The sequence below is a fragment of the Rutilus rutilus genome, assembly GCF_951802725.1.
Source record: "Rutilus rutilus genome assembly, chromosome: 6".
In the NCBI taxonomy this organism is placed as follows: Eukaryota; Metazoa; Chordata; class Actinopteri; order Cypriniformes; family Leuciscidae; genus Rutilus; species Rutilus rutilus.
Window position 1 is genome coordinate 7524779 of NC_140214.1, and position 17584 is coordinate 7542362.

Here is a 17584-nt window from a genome sequence, read left to right on the forward strand (position 1 = left end):
TTCCCTAAAGGGACAATAAAAATATATACTATACTATATATTTCCTAATGAGCTTCTTTTGATGACATACCAGTTGGGGTGACATTTGACAATGAAGGATCCCATTTCTTTGATGGCATTTTGGGATGTGACTTGTTGCCTGCCCAATCACAGTGTTGCAAGGAGTAGCCCTGATACACTCTATAAAACCACAGTGTGTAATGTAAATGAACAGTGTCTAAACCTGAAGGGGACAAATCATTCTGGAGTAATATAGTGGGGAAAAAAGGTATGTTGCTTAAATTAAAATACATTTTGTCAATTCTGTCCTCCAAACCAAACTTCAGATGATATAATTATTTGCAATGACTGCTAGGTAAACAAGTGAACACAAAAAAATATATACTGGTTTTCAGACAAAAGTAATATATATAATGAATATTTTAACCACACCATCGATATATGTTCCCGGGACACCAGTATTTTTCACAAATGTCAGGTCAGGCCAAGCTGTCAGGTGTGTTTTTAATGCTGTAATATACAATTAAATGAATTACAATATATCTCGACCAAAAAAAAAGATTCATATTTCATAGTGTGCTTCATAACTGTATTGCAGATGATACCAGAAGTTAATACACATATGCTATGAAAGATTGTTATATATAAATGATAATAATTTACATTTCATGTATATAAGGTATTGTTCTCAAATCATTGTCAGTTTCCTACAACTCACCCCATAAGGTGACTGTGCCTTAGTACAGTGGTTCTCAATTCCAGTCCTCGGGACCCCTTGCTCTGCACATTTTGTATGTCTTTCTTATCTGACACACTCAGTTCAGTTCATGGAGTCTCTCCTAATGAGCTGATGATCTGGTTCAGGTGTGTTAAATAAGGGAGACATACAAAATGTGCAGAGCAGCGGGTCCCGAGGACTGGAATTGAGAACCACTGCCTTAGTAGATGTCAACTGTATCAAATAAGCTGTGTTTTTTCCTTGGCCTTTTTGGGAACTTTTCTGGCTTGGTAAAAATTCTCAAATGCTTTAAAAAGTGTGTATATTTAAATACACTCTCTTTCAAAAGGTTCACCTTTTTACCCCTTAAAGGTGCCCTAGAATTTGAAATTGAATTTATCTTGGCATAGTTAAATAACAGGAGTTCAGTACATGGACATGACATACAGTGAGTCTCAAACACCATTGTTTTCTCCTTCTTATTTGAATATCGTTTTTGAAAAACACCCCTGAAAAATAGGCGAATCTCCACATAACACCAACTATGACGCAACAGTCGGGATCATTAATATGTACGCCTCCAGCCCATGTTCAAGGCCAGGCGGAACTGCGCAGCCGAATCATCGTCCGAATCATTTTTCTTCGAGAGACATCATGGCTTGCAAACGAGCGAAGCATGGCAGTTGCTCAGTGTATTTTTTTAGTTCCTTCATCCGAGCCTCTGAAGGACCAGTGGGTTATGTGAATGTCTGATGTGTAATTGTTCAAGTTCAGACAGATAATCTTTCTCTCAAAGTCGTTCAATACTGTTTATGCATCAGTAAATCAAGCCAGTGACTAAACGATCAACTTCACGTCGTTTCTCTTACTAGGATGAAAATAATCTTACTTAAACTTTGATCAGTATACAGATAGCGATCAAAGAACAATCCCTTTCCAGTCGCCCAAGCTGTCAATCACACAGCGTGAGTTTATCTGGACACTCGTTATGAAATCAATGACGCTGTTACACTGCACAAGCTCTTACTCTACATACATCATGTTTGCATTGGTGAAATCATTAGTGAGAGTGCAGAAACTGCGTTGCAATGATAAGATCTTCATTCACGTGATCAACAGGCTTACACTGAAGTCTCACAGCAGCCAATCACAGCAGTGGGCGTTTACACTGAAGTCTCACAGCAGCCAATCACAGCAGTGGGCGTTTACACTGAAGTCTCACAGCAGACACGCCCCTTCAAACAGAGCGTTCAAATCAGAGGCAAAAATCAGGCTAGGAAAAATGCCTTTTATTTCTAAATTATAACAAATTTTGTTCTAAAATACATACTAACATTATAAGGGCACCCCAGGAAACATTCTAAAATAATAAAATAATCCATGCAATGGCACCTTTAAGAGTGCATATATGTTGGGTACAACGGGGCTAAAGGAACACCTTAAGAAAAAATGTGCTTTTCACTATTCCATAATGTATGATTGCAGAATTTTTTTTTTGTATTGAATATTTATGGAGCAACAGATTTTGTTTGAAAATAAATAAAACATTCATTTTGTTTAATTTTTTTACAAATGTATGAAGTGGCAAGATAAGGGTAAAAGCCTCACCAGCATGGGGCAAAAGGCACGCATTATTTATACAAATACTTTAGCTAAAATAATATGTTTCTAATAATGTCCAAGTTAATATTCTTTCGAAATAATAATTTTAGCAAAGTTTGCACTATTTTCTGTTTATTTTGATAAATACAAGAATTCATTTTCATTCAATAAATATACTGTCATTAAAATTTATTTTAAAAAATACATACAATTATTTTAAAAGGTAAAGATTTTGAACACGTTGAATTAAATCCCGTTATAATTCAATATAGATGTACAGTAGTAACATTAAATCATATTTTTTTATATGATGTGATTGGTTCATTTGGTATGGTATCTCTAAGATGACACCCAACTTGATATATGACATTTACAATCTGAATCTAACCATGTCATGTCAACAAATGGAAAAGTCTGCCAGCTATTTTTTATCATGTTAATTAGCAGGGTTGCCTTTTACCCCAAATACTATATTTTTACATATTCTTCTATTATTGAAAAACTGTTGCTTTAATTCGCCTTTGGCTAAGCCACATCCTAGAATGTAGATTGACCAATCACAGCGCAGCCAAGAACGAGCTCCCACAGAGGTCCGACACTTTTTCACAACGCTTCATTGACTTTAACACAGGCGTCTCATATTTTTGGTCTCGGCAGGCTATTACCGTCATAGTTTTATAAAAAATATGGTTAAGCGTTGTGCCTGGGGCATTTGTAACACACCGCGTTTCCCAGAGAGGCTGGAGGGTGGTGTCCGTTTTTTTCTCTTCCCAAAACCGAAGTCAAATCCTGACAAGTGTCGTCTTTGGATTAAACTGTGTGGACGTCCTCACAGTCAGCTAAACCCCTCAACAAGCACACTTTTGTGTGCTCTAAGGTAAATTTAGCTTTTAACCTTACTGTGAAGTTATAAACAGTTTTATGCTGTTTTAGGTTATGATTTCGGTTCTCTAAGTTACTAGCCTGACGTCGTCATACTCAGATTCTAGTCAGAATGTGAGTCTGATACTGTTCCATTGAATTTTGATTATGGGGCGTGTTTCAACCGAACCAGGAAGGAAAATGCCTCTGCACTTAATTGGATAGTCAACGACTCTGCCTACAACCAATCAGAGCAACGGAGTAAGTGACGTATGTTTTTCATTCATGTTTCCGATCTACAAATGCCTTGATCGCGGTTCTCTGTTCCTCTTTTAAAATGAATCCGCTGTCGATATCATCTATAACAGTCGCGATGGCGGAATCTACACATAATGTTTTATAAACAAAGTTCGAGAGTAGCACGTTCAAATAATCAATCCAATCAACTTGTCATCAAACAATGACCGTCTATGTTCTACACTATCAGCATGAGAGGAAGCATAATATTTATTCACTCAGTCAACTCACCTAACATTCCTTGACAGTTTTCAGCATCCCTCCACTCACTCTCGGCTTGTTCTTCCACAGCCTGGAATACGGGGGGAGTACTCTGGGTTCGGGCCGAATACCGAGCCCGGAACCTCTCCTCGGACAGCACGCCAAATATGCATTTATTCTATCTGACTTATTTGTAAGTGTGAACTCGTGAAATAACAATTCTCCAGTGGCAGTCATCTTTGTTGTAAACGAATTCAACCCAAGCGCTCGTTGGTGACGTGGATGATTACGTTACGTTGCTCATCTGTCCATCCTCGTATAAAGCCCGCCCTGACAATTTGATTGGTCCGGACAATTTTTGTTCGGGCATAATAGCTCCTCAACGGAGCGAGTCCAGACCGAACTTCCCGACCTAAACATTTTGTGGGCGGGGCTAAGTTCGGCTGGCATCCAGGCTACTAAGTTACCCTAATTAATGAAGAATCCAGGTGCTAGCAAGCAAGCTTAGCGATAGTTTAGTTATCACGTAAGTCAGGATTGTATGTTTTGACTAGAGAATAGATGTTTTTTTCAAGATACAAACAACTAACGTTAATGTTACAGACACGCTGTTGTGGTAGTATTGAAGGTGACTAACGTTACCGCAACCGTGTTGCCACAGTCCAACAATATGAAGTTGTCGGACGTAGCAACAGTAACTAAGGGGGGCGGGGCTTAGCCAAAGGTGAATTAGCTTGAACAAAACTGAAAAAAATTCAGACGGATGTCTCAGAATATATACAATAATTTTAGCAATCCTCATTTGCAACTTAAATCTACAACATAAAAAAAAACAAAAAAAAAAACAACATCAAATATTAGATCATATAGGCCTTTTCAGAATGTTTGTAAACAATAGGCACCGAGTAACTTCTGGATGGCAGAACGCGAGTGGCTTCCACTGACTAACTGAAGAGATCCAGCCGGCGACTGCAACAGTTACATAGTTAAAAACCAATAATCGATTGTCAAGTTCACGCGCATTGGTTTAGTACCTATGATCACGCGCGTGAACTCGACAATCGATTACTATGGACTTCGACCATAAACAGGATGTAAATACAGGTATGTGCGCTGGCTGAATAAACAAAATTTTTATACATATCTTTCACATCTACTGCAGTCAGATTGACCCGCGTTCACTCCGAAGGAATCACTCACATGGCTGGTGCACTTGTAATGACACATCAAGGATGTTAAGAGGCTAAAAGCAGGTTTAAAACGTGCCCCATTGAAGTCAACAGGGTGCAAATTTTAAAAAGAGGATAACACGGTGTAGGCAACACCGATTTTTGTCGTTGTTCTCTGTATTGACAGCACTCCAAATGTACAAAAAAATGAGCTCAATGTTAAAATTGACCGGAGTTCTCCTTTAAGTTTATTGTGCTACTATGTGAAGAAAATCCAGCAAAACGCACCAGCACGTTTGCCGACCTCAGAGGGTTAACTTCGGTAGGCTGTACAACAAGGGAAGTGTAATTGTCTGCTTTTTCTGCAGAGAGCCGATCTCTGTTGATTTGTTGAATTACATTTTTTTATCGATCGTTTGTTGGTAAATGGTGAGAGACCTTGCGAGCCACATGATTTTTGCCAAAGAGCCAGGTGTGGCTCGCGAGCCATAGGTTCCCGACCACTGCTCTAAGGGATCGCCCAGCCACCCTGCGGAGAAAGCTCATTTCAGCCGCCTGTATCCGGGATCTTGTCCTTTCGGTCCTGACCCACAACTCATGACAGTAGATGAGAGTAGGAACGTAGATTGACCGGTAAATCGAGAGCGTCGCCTTGCGGCTCAGCTCTTTCTTCACCACGACAGACCGGTACATTGACTGCATTACTGCAGAAGCTGCACCGATCCGTCTGTTAATCTCCCGTTCCATCCTTCCCTCAATCGTGAACAAGACCACAAGATACTTCAACTCCTCCACTTGAAGCAGGAAATCTCCACCAGCCTAAAGTGGGCAAGCCACCCTTTTCCGACTGAGAACCATGGCCTCGGATTTGGAGGTGCTGATTCTCATCCCAGCCGCTTCACACTCGGCTGCAAACCGTCCCAGTGAACGCTGAAGGTCCTGGTCTGATGGGGCCAGCACGACAACATCATCCGCCAAAAGCAGAGACGAAATCATGTGGTCCCCAAACCTGACACCCTCCGGCCCCTGGCTGCGCCTTGAAATTCTGTCCATAAAAATTATGAACAGAACTGGCGACAAAGGGCAGCCCTACCGGAGTCCAACATGCACCGGGAAACAGTCTGACTTATTGCCGTCAATGCGAACCAAGCTCCTGCTCCGGTCGTACAGGGACCGGCCATCCTCCCCGGCCATCGGATCCAACTCACCACCAGGTGGTGATTGGTTGACAGCTCCGCCCCTCTCTTCACCCGAGTGACCAAGACATACGGCCGGAGGCCAGATGAAATTACCACAAAGTCGATCATCGACCTCCGGCCTAGGGTGTCCACGTGCACTGATGGACACCCTTATGCTTGAACATGGCTTTCATTATGGACAAGCTGTAACTAGCACAGAAGTCCAATAACAGAACACAAGTCCCCAGTCGGCAGGGACCCCAAGAAGGCCGGGTACTCTACACTGCCGTTTGGCCAGTAGGCGCACACGACAGTGAGAGACCTATCCCTGACCCGAAAGCGCAGGGAAGCGACCCTCTTGTTCACCGGGGTGAACTCCAACACATGGCGGCTGAGCTGGGGGGCTATAAGCAAACCCACACCAGCCCGCCGCCTCTCACCATGGGCAACTCCAGAATGGTAAAGAGTCCATCCTCTCTCCAGGAGTGTGGTTCCAGAGCCCGAGCCGTGCGTGGAGGTGATCCCGACTACCTCTAGTCGGTACCTCTCAACCTCACGCACAATCTCAGGCTCCTTCCCCGCCAGCGAGGTGACATTCCTCGTCCCTAGAGCTAGTTTCCGTGTCCAGGCATCACCTAGGACCTGTTTGCCTTGGGAGACCCTACCAAGGGCATATAGCCCCGGACAACATAGCTCCTCGGGTAATTCGGGTACTCAAACCCCTCCACCACGGTAAGGTGGCAGTTCAAAGAGGGGGAAATAAAAATGTAAAAAACTGTTTTCAACATTGATAATAATCATAAATGTTTCTTGAGCATCAAATCATCATATTAGAATGATTTTGTTAGTAATGATGCTGAAAATTCAGCTTTGAACACAGGAATAAATTACATAACTATATATATTCACATATAAAACAGCTGTTTTAAATTGTAATAATATTTCACAAAATGACTGTTTTTGTTTGTATTTTTAATCAAATAAATGCAGCCTTAGTGAGCAAAAGATACTCAAAAATCTTACCAATCTAAAACTTTTGACCGGTAGTGTGTGTGTATATACTATATATATATATATATATATATATATATATATATATATACACACACACACATATATACAGGGGGTGATAGTAGAAAAAAATCCTGAGCCTGAACTTTTTTCCCTGGGAGGTAAGCGATGATATATGCTCCTTAGGCTTATCCTAAGCCAAGATATATGCCCTGATCAACATAATTGTCAAGCGGGATCCAGGGGTGTGCTCCCCTAGGAGAACATTTTGATAAATAGTAGGGCTGGACGATTTTGGAAAATAATCTAATTGCGATTTTTTTTACCAATATTGCGATTGCGATTTAATATGCGATTATTTTTTAAGCTCTTTATCTTTTCTATTATTCAACAAAAACAAGCAATAAATCATTGTAAAATAGGGAAGGGAATCTTTAGGCACCTCGTGAGCCGATCAATTAAAAAAAATTGATCATATTAATAAAACTTAAAATATTTAATTACATAATTATAAGTAGGCCTACTTATAATAATTACACATTAAAAAACTAAATTAATACAATTACATGTTAATAATTTTAACAAATATAGCTTCAAAACAAATAACAAAGAGGGAAAAAAATATTACAAGCAATAAACAAAGAGTGCTTTCAGTATTTAAGAGTAGGCTGTCTGAACGTTTTCATCTCTTTTGAAATTATAAGATGTGGTTTGTCCTGTCTGTTTAATAACTGACTGTGTCACATTAATTTCGCGTCATAAAAGCATTTTGAGATGCAAGTACATTTAACCACGTAGACAGAGTCGCTCACAGCCGCATGCTCAAACGCTCTTCGCAAAGCGCACGTGAGTATTTGAAATTGAAAGCAGCTTCTGTCGGTGATTTTCATATTTTTAATATATAAGCCAACTGCATTCCAAGACATATGATGCCTTCGTAGAACATTTGTAAGTAAAATACCGGCGGGCGAGACCGCGCACTACAAAAGTAACATCACGCAGACCGCGCATCTCTCATATTTTGTGCAATGAAGCCCGCGAATGTCCTTGTAATTCGCTTAAACTTTTCCGAACTTTATTAACTTATTTCTCGTAAGGTTCGAGTGGTGTCGTGTGTGTGTGTGTGTGTGTGTGTGTGTGAGAGAGACAGAGGAATTAGAAGCAAGCAGAATACGGTTGTTATGCACACGCGTCATCACGTATCTGTGTTTAAAACTAAGCTCAGACATAAATCTGAAATTATCTTAATCGATACAGAATCGTTGGAGAGAATCTATAACACAATATCACATAAATTAAACATAAACTGTTATTTCCTGTAGCCAGGTCTGTATGTGTCGCGTGCCAAGTTGATGCTTCATCTGCAAAACAGACTTGTTTACTCTCGCGTGTCACGTGACCAGACTATAATCGCAGCTTTGCGGTTAAAAAAATCGCATTTCATCATATTGCGATATTATCGCAAATGCAATTAATCGTTCAGCCCTAATAAATAGTCCCTTAAATGATTGATTCTGGTGACTTTTGTGGATATAAAATGGACATCATTCAGACATGAGATGAACAAACCCAATACAAGCCTATATTACAGTAGCAGGTTTCAGTAAGTCAAATTTACGACCTTTTTAATTTTAAGACCATAAAGATTGAAATTTAAGACCTACACGACGTATTGCCATAAAATATTCAAATCAAAGAATTCATTTTATTTCAATGAATTCAGTAATTGAAAAAGCATTCATTTACAGATAGAGCAATCACATTAGTAACCTTCCACACCCAACAACGTGTGTCAGAGAAAAGAACAGAATCAGATAGAAAACTGTACTTTGCATATTATACTGTAAAAAAAACCCCCACATAATTAGTTGATTTTAGTTGATCATAACAAAAGATGAAATGGCATGAACATTTCATTTCATGATTATAGTGACAAAAATGATCACGGTTATCACAGAATCCTGTTCAAAAAGTAGGCTACTAATACTACACAATGAAATCAGTTCACCAAGTTTTATGTCGAAAACCAGTAAATAACAAATAAAGCATCAATATGCACTTTTTGTTTACACAAACATTAAAATAATACCATTAAAAATGATAGCCAGATTTTAAAAGTATCTTGCAACATGTTATATACTAACATGTACAAGTTCAAATAAAGTTCTGACAAAAAAACTTTTTATAAAAAGATAAACCTCACATATTTCAGACTTTAAATGATTTTTATAAAAAGATAAATTACTGACATTTACAATGTACTTTAGCTTATCTTTTATTCCATCCATCCATCTTCCTCCGCTTTTATCTTTTATTATTAATAGTAAAATTAGGTCCGATTTTCCCGTGGCGTCTGTCGTTGCTATGCAACCATGCACTGACTGTGCTCTCCACAATGACAAAAAGGTTTTAGTGGCTAATGGATTTCCACCACCGAAAACCGCCTAGAAAAAAACGAGCGCGTCGCTTCAATTATGAGCGCGCTTACATAAGCGCGACTACATTGGAATGAACTTGAGCGCGCAAAAGACGTGATATGTGAACGGCCTGTTGGCGAGCTACCTCAAGTCAGGCAACGAGCTACAGCTGCTTGATGACTAGGATCTAACTCGTGTCGTGGCAGCACTTTTTTCCCGCTAGTTCCATATAATATTTTCCTTGCGCACAAAGTGCAGAAACATGCTCCTGGTTGCCGGAGTTTTTGACACCAGCTTCCAAAGGGCTTTTCGTCTCTACCCACCTCCTCTATCCAAGACCATTTATTCTTTATGCCTTTATCGACAAGTTTGGTGTCTTCCCCTGGCTTCATAAAGTTGCACTCCATGACTTTGGCTATGTTTCGCGCTGCCAGTGTGGGAAACACATTCGTAGTGTATGTGAAACACAAAACAAATTCGCACGTGGAGTGACTGCTGACTCAATCTGATTGGCCAAAACCCAAGACCAGCCCCTACCCTATTACCGATTGGCTGAAGTAGGCTTACTGGTGTGGTTTAGTGAAAGCGCCTATCAGATCTTGGGATAATTGTCAGATCACGCAAACCTGATTTTTTTTTTTTTTTTTTTCGCAGACACGTCTGTACACGCCGGAAATTAGTACAGTGAACTCATTGTCATGTTCAACAAACCAATTTGAAATGATTCGAGCTTTGTGACATGGTGCATTATCCTGCTGGAAGTAGCCATCAGAGAATGGGTACATGGTGGTCATAAAGGGATGGACATGGTCAGAAACAATGCTCAGGTATGCCGTGGCATTTAAACGATGCCCAATTGGCACTAAGGGGCCTAAAGTGTGCCAAGAAAACCCCCACACCATTACACCACCACCACCAGCCTGCACAGTGGTAACAAGGCATGATGGATCCATGTTCTCATTCTGTTTACGCCAAATTCTGACTCTACCATCTGAATGTCTCAACAGAAATCGAGACTCATCAGACCAGGCAACATTTTTCCAGTCTTCAACTGTCCAATTTTGGTGAGCTCGTGCAAATTGTAGCCTCTTTTTCCTATTTGTAGTTGAGATGAGTGGTACCCGGTAGGGTCTTCTGCTGTTCTGCCTTTTCACACCATTCTTTGTAAACCCTAGAAATGGTTGTGCGTGAAAATCCAAGTAATTGAGCAGATTGTGAAATACTCAGACCGGCCCGTCTGGCACCAACAACCATGCCACGCTCAAAATTGCTTAAATCACCTTTCTTTCCCATTCTGACATTCAGTTTGGAGTTCAGGAGATTGTCTTGACCAGGACCACACCCCTAAATGCATTGAAGCAACTGCCATGTGATTGGTTGATTAGATAATTGCATTAATGAGAAATTGAACAGGCGTTCCTAATAATCCTTTAGGTGAGTGTGTATGTATGTATATATATATATATATATATATATATATATATGTATTTATATATTGTTTTGCTTTATTATTACAGTGTATACTTTTTCCTTGATATAACCCCAAAAGAATGGAAGTGAAATGTGACAACATGTCCAATAGATGGGGTACATTGTAACATGAGCTTAAAATGCTATCTGATCTAATAAAAAAATACAAAAGACAGACTAAAATATTTTCTCAAAATACAATTATCAACTTTTTTATATAAAAGTTAGCATAATGGCATTTTTTAATAATTAAAAATATGAGCTTGAGTTTGACAACGAACACACCAGAAAAAACAGCTATACAACATAGTTCAAAATATAATAATTAATAATTTCTGAACATTGACTCTCAGTCTTTATTCACCTTTTTCTCATGTTTTCTTAATAGAATTAATAAAAGTATAGAATAGAATAGCATAGTTCTAATAGATGCACATTGTAACACAGTGTTACAACATGCCCCACCTGCACAACTGGGATTTAAACCTTGCTAGTGTCTTCTGCTAGTTAGCAAAACATTAAAGAACCATACCAACTGTTAAATAACATATTCGAGATTAAAATAATATCAGATTTGTCTAATTTAAAATAAATACCAATAATAGAGATGGAAAATTAACATAAGTATGAAATTTACTTTTGGTATGGTTAAAAAAATGTTCTTCTCTAGTGTTGATATGGCAACTAAGGTGAGGTTTAAAGCGGTTTACCGCAATACGGTAAGAAAAAACCGCGGTAAGAAAAAATCCATACCGTCCCAGCCCTAATGAACGTACAATAGAAGTTGACGTAAATACGCCGGATTTAGCACAATGCTAATTTCCATCTTCTTCAGCTTGTGTGGAAGTATTTAAAACAAGTGTGTTACAACTAGCTGAGCTCGCTGAGAATCGTCTTGCCATGCCAATGAGTTGGTAAAATTCTGAATTTTACATCAACACAATGCCTGAGAGAGACAATATGGTCGGACCTAAGGAATCCAAAAGTTGTGTTTTAGAGCACATTTTTAAACTTACAGTATAACGATAGAAGCATTTTTTCAGATTTCTCGACCAGTAAGCAGCACTGTTCCCAAACTGCTCAGATACCCTCAGGTTCATATAGATTAGTTATGGTTATTATTTATTGGTAAATTGACCAAAGGATTAATCAAATATTCAGAAAATAAACAATAGATTAACTGAAAAAATAACTGTTAGATTATACGCTTAAATGTTTGCAACAAAAACCATTGTGAACAGGTTGGAATAGGCGTTGGATCACCAAAATCTTATTTCATGATACGATTAATAAAAAAAAATGTACATGTCATTTTATAATTGCAATATAGATATTTTATTTTATCTGTGTTATTAAAAATAAGTTAATCGACTGAAAAAAACAAATCATTAGTTACAGCACTAAATATATTAAAGCTGCCAGCACTGTCTCAAGATAATTTTAACCCATATTTGAAGATGGCCCAATGAATGCTGTTTTGTTGCTAATGCAATATTTTTTTCAGTCATATGTTGTATATCTTTTTATTTAACATTTACAAAAAAATTATAATCCAAGACTTTTCCACTAGAAAGATGTCGGACTCTGAAACCATTGAACTGGCTTGTCTTGGCCGACCTTTTCAGTTGGGAATGCTTTATGACTGCAGAAGAGATGTCCTCATTCCAGGTAATAAAAAGCACATGAACACACTGGGGAGGAAACAATCTAAATGGTATAATTCATTTCTTTGTTAGATTTTATGCTTTAACTTTGGGGTAACTAATTATTAACATATAAAATGTTCCCAAGGAATAACTCTTTGGGATGCTGAGATGCTGCAGAAGAATATCAATGTACGGCCACAGCCAAACACTGACTTCAAAATCATTGCCTCAGATTCATGTGAAGACAAAGTAGAAGCTTTGAATATTTCTGCATCTCTTGAAGCCAGCCTTCTGTGTGGATTAGTTAGTGTGAAAGGGTCAGCTAACTATATAAATGACAAGAAGAAGTCCAAACATCAATCTCGAGTCACCTTACAGTATCGGTCAACGGCACGTTTTGAGCAGTTAACTATGGAGCATCTTGGAGCAGGGAACATAAAGCATAGCAATGTATTTCAGGAGGGCTCGGCCACACATGTTGTTACGGCTCTATTGTATGGAGCTCAAGCGTTCTTTATTTTTGACCGTGAAGTTTCATCCAATGAAAATCATCAAGAGATACAAGGAGACCTCCAAGCATCAATCAAAAATATACCTTTAATATCAGTTGAAGGTGAAGCATCTTTGAAAATGAGTGATTCAGAAAAAGAGAAAATGAACAAATTCAGCTGCACTTTTCATGGAGATTTTGCTCTGGAAAACAATCCAGTTTCCTATGTAGATGCCATCAAGGTGTACTCAGAGCTGCCAAAACTGTTGGGAGAACATGGAGAGAATGCTGTGCCCATGACCGTATGGCTTTACCCTCTTAAAAAACTAGATTCAACAGCTGCTCAGTTAGTCAGGGAGATCAGTGTAAGCCTAGTACGACGTGCCCAACGGATCATGGATGAACTGGATAATTGTGACATTCAATGTCAAGACCTGATGAGGGACAATGTTGCCATTCAATTCCCTGAAATCAAAACTAAAATCAGAAAATTTAAGGACCTCTGCTCAGAGTACAAAATAGTTTTTCAAAAACATCTCTGCAGACTTCTTCCATCCATAAGGGGTGGAGGAAAAGAAGAACAAGAACTTGTTGATGCTCTTAATGACAAAGAAAGATCCCCGTTTCAGGGTGCTCTGGTACACAAGTATCTCAATGAGCGAGAGCGAGAGATGAATGTCATTAGATCTTACCTCGAAATCATGAAAGAATTTCCTGTTCTTTCATCAAGCAATGACTTGGACAAGGTTGTCTTGAAAGCATCCAATAACTATGTGATAGCTTTTGCACTTTCCTCCTTAAATGAAAAGGAACTGTATTTTTCAGACCTGGAGAATTACCTGAAAAAACAATCGCGTAACAAAGGAGAGCAAGTGAGTTATGATCAAGACTCCTCAAAAAAGACAGAAAAATGGTTTTCCTCAGGAAATGTAACTACTCTGACCAGGGAAAACATACAGTCATTCTTAGATTTCAAAGAAGCCAATAAAGGAAGAAAGAACATTGAATTCTGCATTGCATCAATCCCGGATGAACTCATCACTGCCTCTTCAATTCATGTTTATGAAAGGGGGAGACTCATAAGCTCACAGTACGAGCTACCCTCAAAACCCCCAAAACCAGTCTTCTTGAGTGCGGAGCATGACTGCATACATCTGCAAATCAAACCTCCTGTTCACGGTGTTAGTTCTGTGGCTTCATATTGTATCTCATATCAGTCTGCGCAGAGCCCTGAATGGACTGATGTGTTTACTGATGGGGTTTCTGATCAAGTCACAGTCAAGCAGTTACAACCACATAAAGAATATCGTTTCAACTGTAAGGCGGTGTGTCGTCCAGGAGTAAGTCTGACTAGTGACACAACATCATTCTTCAGGACTCGTCCATGTGCTCCTCCTGGAGCACCTATAGTGAAACGAGTAGAATCAGAGTCTGCAACTGTAGTCTGGGATGTTCCTACATCTGTGGGAGAAGATGTTCTGGTCACTGGATATGTGTTGGAATTCAGAGAAAGCACGAAGGATCAGGAAAGTGAAAAGCCATGGAAGTCTGTGAAATCTACAAACAGGGAGTGCACTCTTCAGGGACTGAAAGAAGACACAGATTACACAATCCGAGTTTTTGCAAACTGTGGAAATGATGGACAGAGTCTCTCCAGCCCTGAAAATGTGTTTTCAGCCAGTTTTAAGGGGAAACAATCAAATAAGGATGGGAGCGGGTTGTTCTTGAATCAATCTTCACGAATAAAAAAGGGCAATCCATCAATACATACACTGAACCTACACAAAAAAATGGCAGAGACTGTTAGTTTTAATCAGTATGTCTTCGGAAAAAAGGTTGAGGATGTGAAAAACAAAGTTATCCTTCTTTTGGGACCAACGGGAGCAGGAAAAACCACACTGGTTAATGTGATGGTCAATTACATACTGGGCGTAAAGTGGCAGGATGCATATCGCTTCAAACTAATCAATGAAGTGACCAATCGCTCACAGGCTGAGAGTCAGACATATAATGTCTCATCTTTTGAGCTGTACAATCAGCCTGGCTTTCAAATTCCCTATTCCCTCACAATCGTAGATACACCCGGATTTGGGGATACAAGAGGGATCGCACATGATAAACTGATTACAGAGCAGGTCAAAAGCTTTCTTTGTAGCCCTTTGGGAATTGATCACATTGATGCCGTCTGCTTTATTGTCCAGGCCTCTCTTGCCCGCCTGAGTGCCAATCAGAGGTACATCTTTGACTCAATTCTGTCCATTTTTGGCAAAGACATTGCAGAGAACATCATAGTTTTGGTGACATTTGCAGACAGTAAAAACATCCCAGTTCTAGAAGCCATCATAGCAGCAGATCTGCCCTGTCAAAAGAATAAAAAGGGACAACCCACCCATTTCAGTTTCAACAATTCATCTGTGTATGCAGACAAAAAAGTAGAAGAGCCTACAACCTCTGACAATGATTCAGATGATAATGATGAAGATGATAAACTGACCGAGCTTGTCTGGGACAAAACCTTCAAACAGATGAAGGCTTTTTTCAAGGCATTGGGGGCCATTGAAAGTAAAGATCTGACGATGACTATAAAGGTCTTGGAGGAACGAGAGCGCCTTGAGAAAGCCATGAAAAGTCTGACCCCTCAAATAACTGCAGGTCTCTCTAAAATGAGTGAGATAAAAAAATTCAAACAATGTTTGGAAAATGAGAGTGACAGCATGAAGCAAAATGAGGATTTTGAGCAAGATGTAGAGGTGATGAAAGCAATCAGAACCCCTGTAAACTGTTTTACCATGAATTGCAACAACTGCTTCTTCACATGTCACTCCAACTGTTTCCTCCCTGCAGAAGATCCTGTGCAAACTTGTGCAGTGATGGAGGATGGACACTGCATTATCTGCCCTGAAAACTGCCATTACTCTGCTCATTCTAAGGAAAATTTCATGTGGACGTATGAAACAAAAATAGAGAAAAAAACTATTAAAGAGCTGAAAGACAACTTCATGAAGGCAAAAGGAAAGTTTATGAGCTCTAAGCAAATACTTGATGCACTTGAAGAGGACCTCGATGGAATTGAGGAAAAACTAAAGAAGTTGATCAAACTGTCCTCTGATTGCCTAAGAAGACTGGATGAAATTGCACTGAATCCAAAATCTCTCTCCACAGCCGATTATCTCGAAATCCTGATCAGAACTGAGAAAGAAGAGAAAAGTCCTGGCTTTGAGGACCGAGTTGTTGGACTCGAGAAAATGAAACAAGAAACTCTTATTCTGGAAAAGATTGCTAAAGGAGAAAATTTGCTGGAAACAGAGCGCCGCATTATGGAGGAGAGAGAGAAGCGAATGCAAACTGTTGCCCTGAAAATGATGAAAATTAAGAAAGCCTTTAGTGCCTTTCAGTCACAGAGCAAACAGAAAACATCTGATCAAAAGGATGGAAGTGCTTGCCTTGAGGGACAGGAGATGTCCTAAACAAAATAAAAGGCTAAATAGTTCAAAAATATTTAGGAAAATTGAAGATTTGCTTAACAAGATGTTACTTAACAAACATCAATGCTTCTTTCACGTATAAATCAATAATCATTTAACATGAAGAATACTGAATTTAAGAGTTATTTTATGCTTTTAATATTTGTGTTTTCAACAATGATGCAATGTCAAATTTCTCAAGAATCCACAACAATCATGAACTGTAGCTCAACTGGTAGAGCATAGTGCTAGCAACACAGTAATAATGGCTCCAGAGAATGCATGAAATTAGCATGTTTTTATAGCTTAAATGCTATATTAATTGCATTGCTTAAATTGGATAAAAGCTTCTGAAAAAAGTATAAATGAAAAAAATATTTTTTTTGTGTTTAGTCTTGTGAAATCATGCAAACATTTTGATATTGTAAAATACTATGAAATACTATAAAAACTGTATGATTTCAAGTACTTCCTTTATGTTTTCAAGAAATTATGAGTAAGGTGTATTAGTATGGCATACAACATTCTGAAATGAAGAAATATGGATTTTTCTTATGGTAGAGCTTATACTGTATTGCCGCAATGCGCATGTGAAATTTTCCCAATTCCCTGACAATTTACTACTGTTCAAAAGTTATCAGCAATTGTATTATAATTAATTCTACTTATGGATTTTAAAATGATCCTAATTATTTTTATTAGTAGTAATATTGTTTTAAAAAGTATATTTTCTCAACTCTGTGAATTAATAAAAAGATCTTAACTGTTTAACTTTACTTAACTTGTCAATTCATGATTTAACTTTTTTAAACCTTTGTGAAGTTTAAATTTGTCTGAAGCCTGTTTTGCAAAATCCAGGTCCTGAACACGGACTGCGACTTGTAAACAATGTCCTCAATTATTGCCATTACGCATTATGACTGACTGTCATTCGTGTTAATCAAACAACAAAAGACAACGAGAAGATCACTTTCGTAGCTTTAACAAAGATTAATAATATTTAATTTATACATCCAAGACTATAGTTTTATTTAACATTTGATTTCCTGAATAATTCATG

General features: G+C 38.6%; 1 protein-coding gene across 5 annotated transcripts; it reads left to right on the forward strand.

Moving 5' to 3' along the window:
• The first annotated feature begins 210 nt into the window (after window positions 1–210).
• LOC311292005 (uncharacterized protein) lies at window positions 211–17300 on the forward strand. Of its 5 annotated transcripts, XM_084411431.1 has the most exons (6): window positions 211–268; window positions 10109–10281; window positions 10462–10518; window positions 10760–10888; window positions 12499–12592; window positions 12716–17300. In XM_084411431.1, the coding sequence occupies exons 5-6, from the start codon at window positions 12499–12501 to the stop codon at window positions 16525–16527; spliced, it is 3906 nt and encodes a 1301-aa protein (XP_084267557.1). In that variant the 5' UTR covers window positions 211–268; window positions 10109–10281; window positions 10462–10518; window positions 10760–10888; the 3' UTR covers window positions 16528–17300. The 5 variants fall into 5 exon arrangements, with proteins under 5 accessions (XP_084267557.1, XP_084267555.1, XP_084267554.1 ...); XM_084411429.1 differs by having other exon boundaries at window positions 10109–10518; window positions 12495–12592; XM_084411430.1 differs by lacking the exon at window positions 10109–10281 and having other exon boundaries at window positions 213–268; window positions 12495–12592.
• Window positions 17301–17584: the final 284 nt, after the last annotated feature.

Coding starts and splice junctions, on each gene's coding strand:
- LOC311292005 (XM_084411429.1), top strand. CDS start 12,499: ATGTCGGACTCTGAAACCATTGAACTGGCTTGTCTTGGCCGACCTTTT. Junction 12,593..12,715: donor AAGAGATGTCCTCATTCCAG/GTAATAAAAAGC, acceptor AATGTTCCCAAG/GAATAACTCTTTGGGATGCT.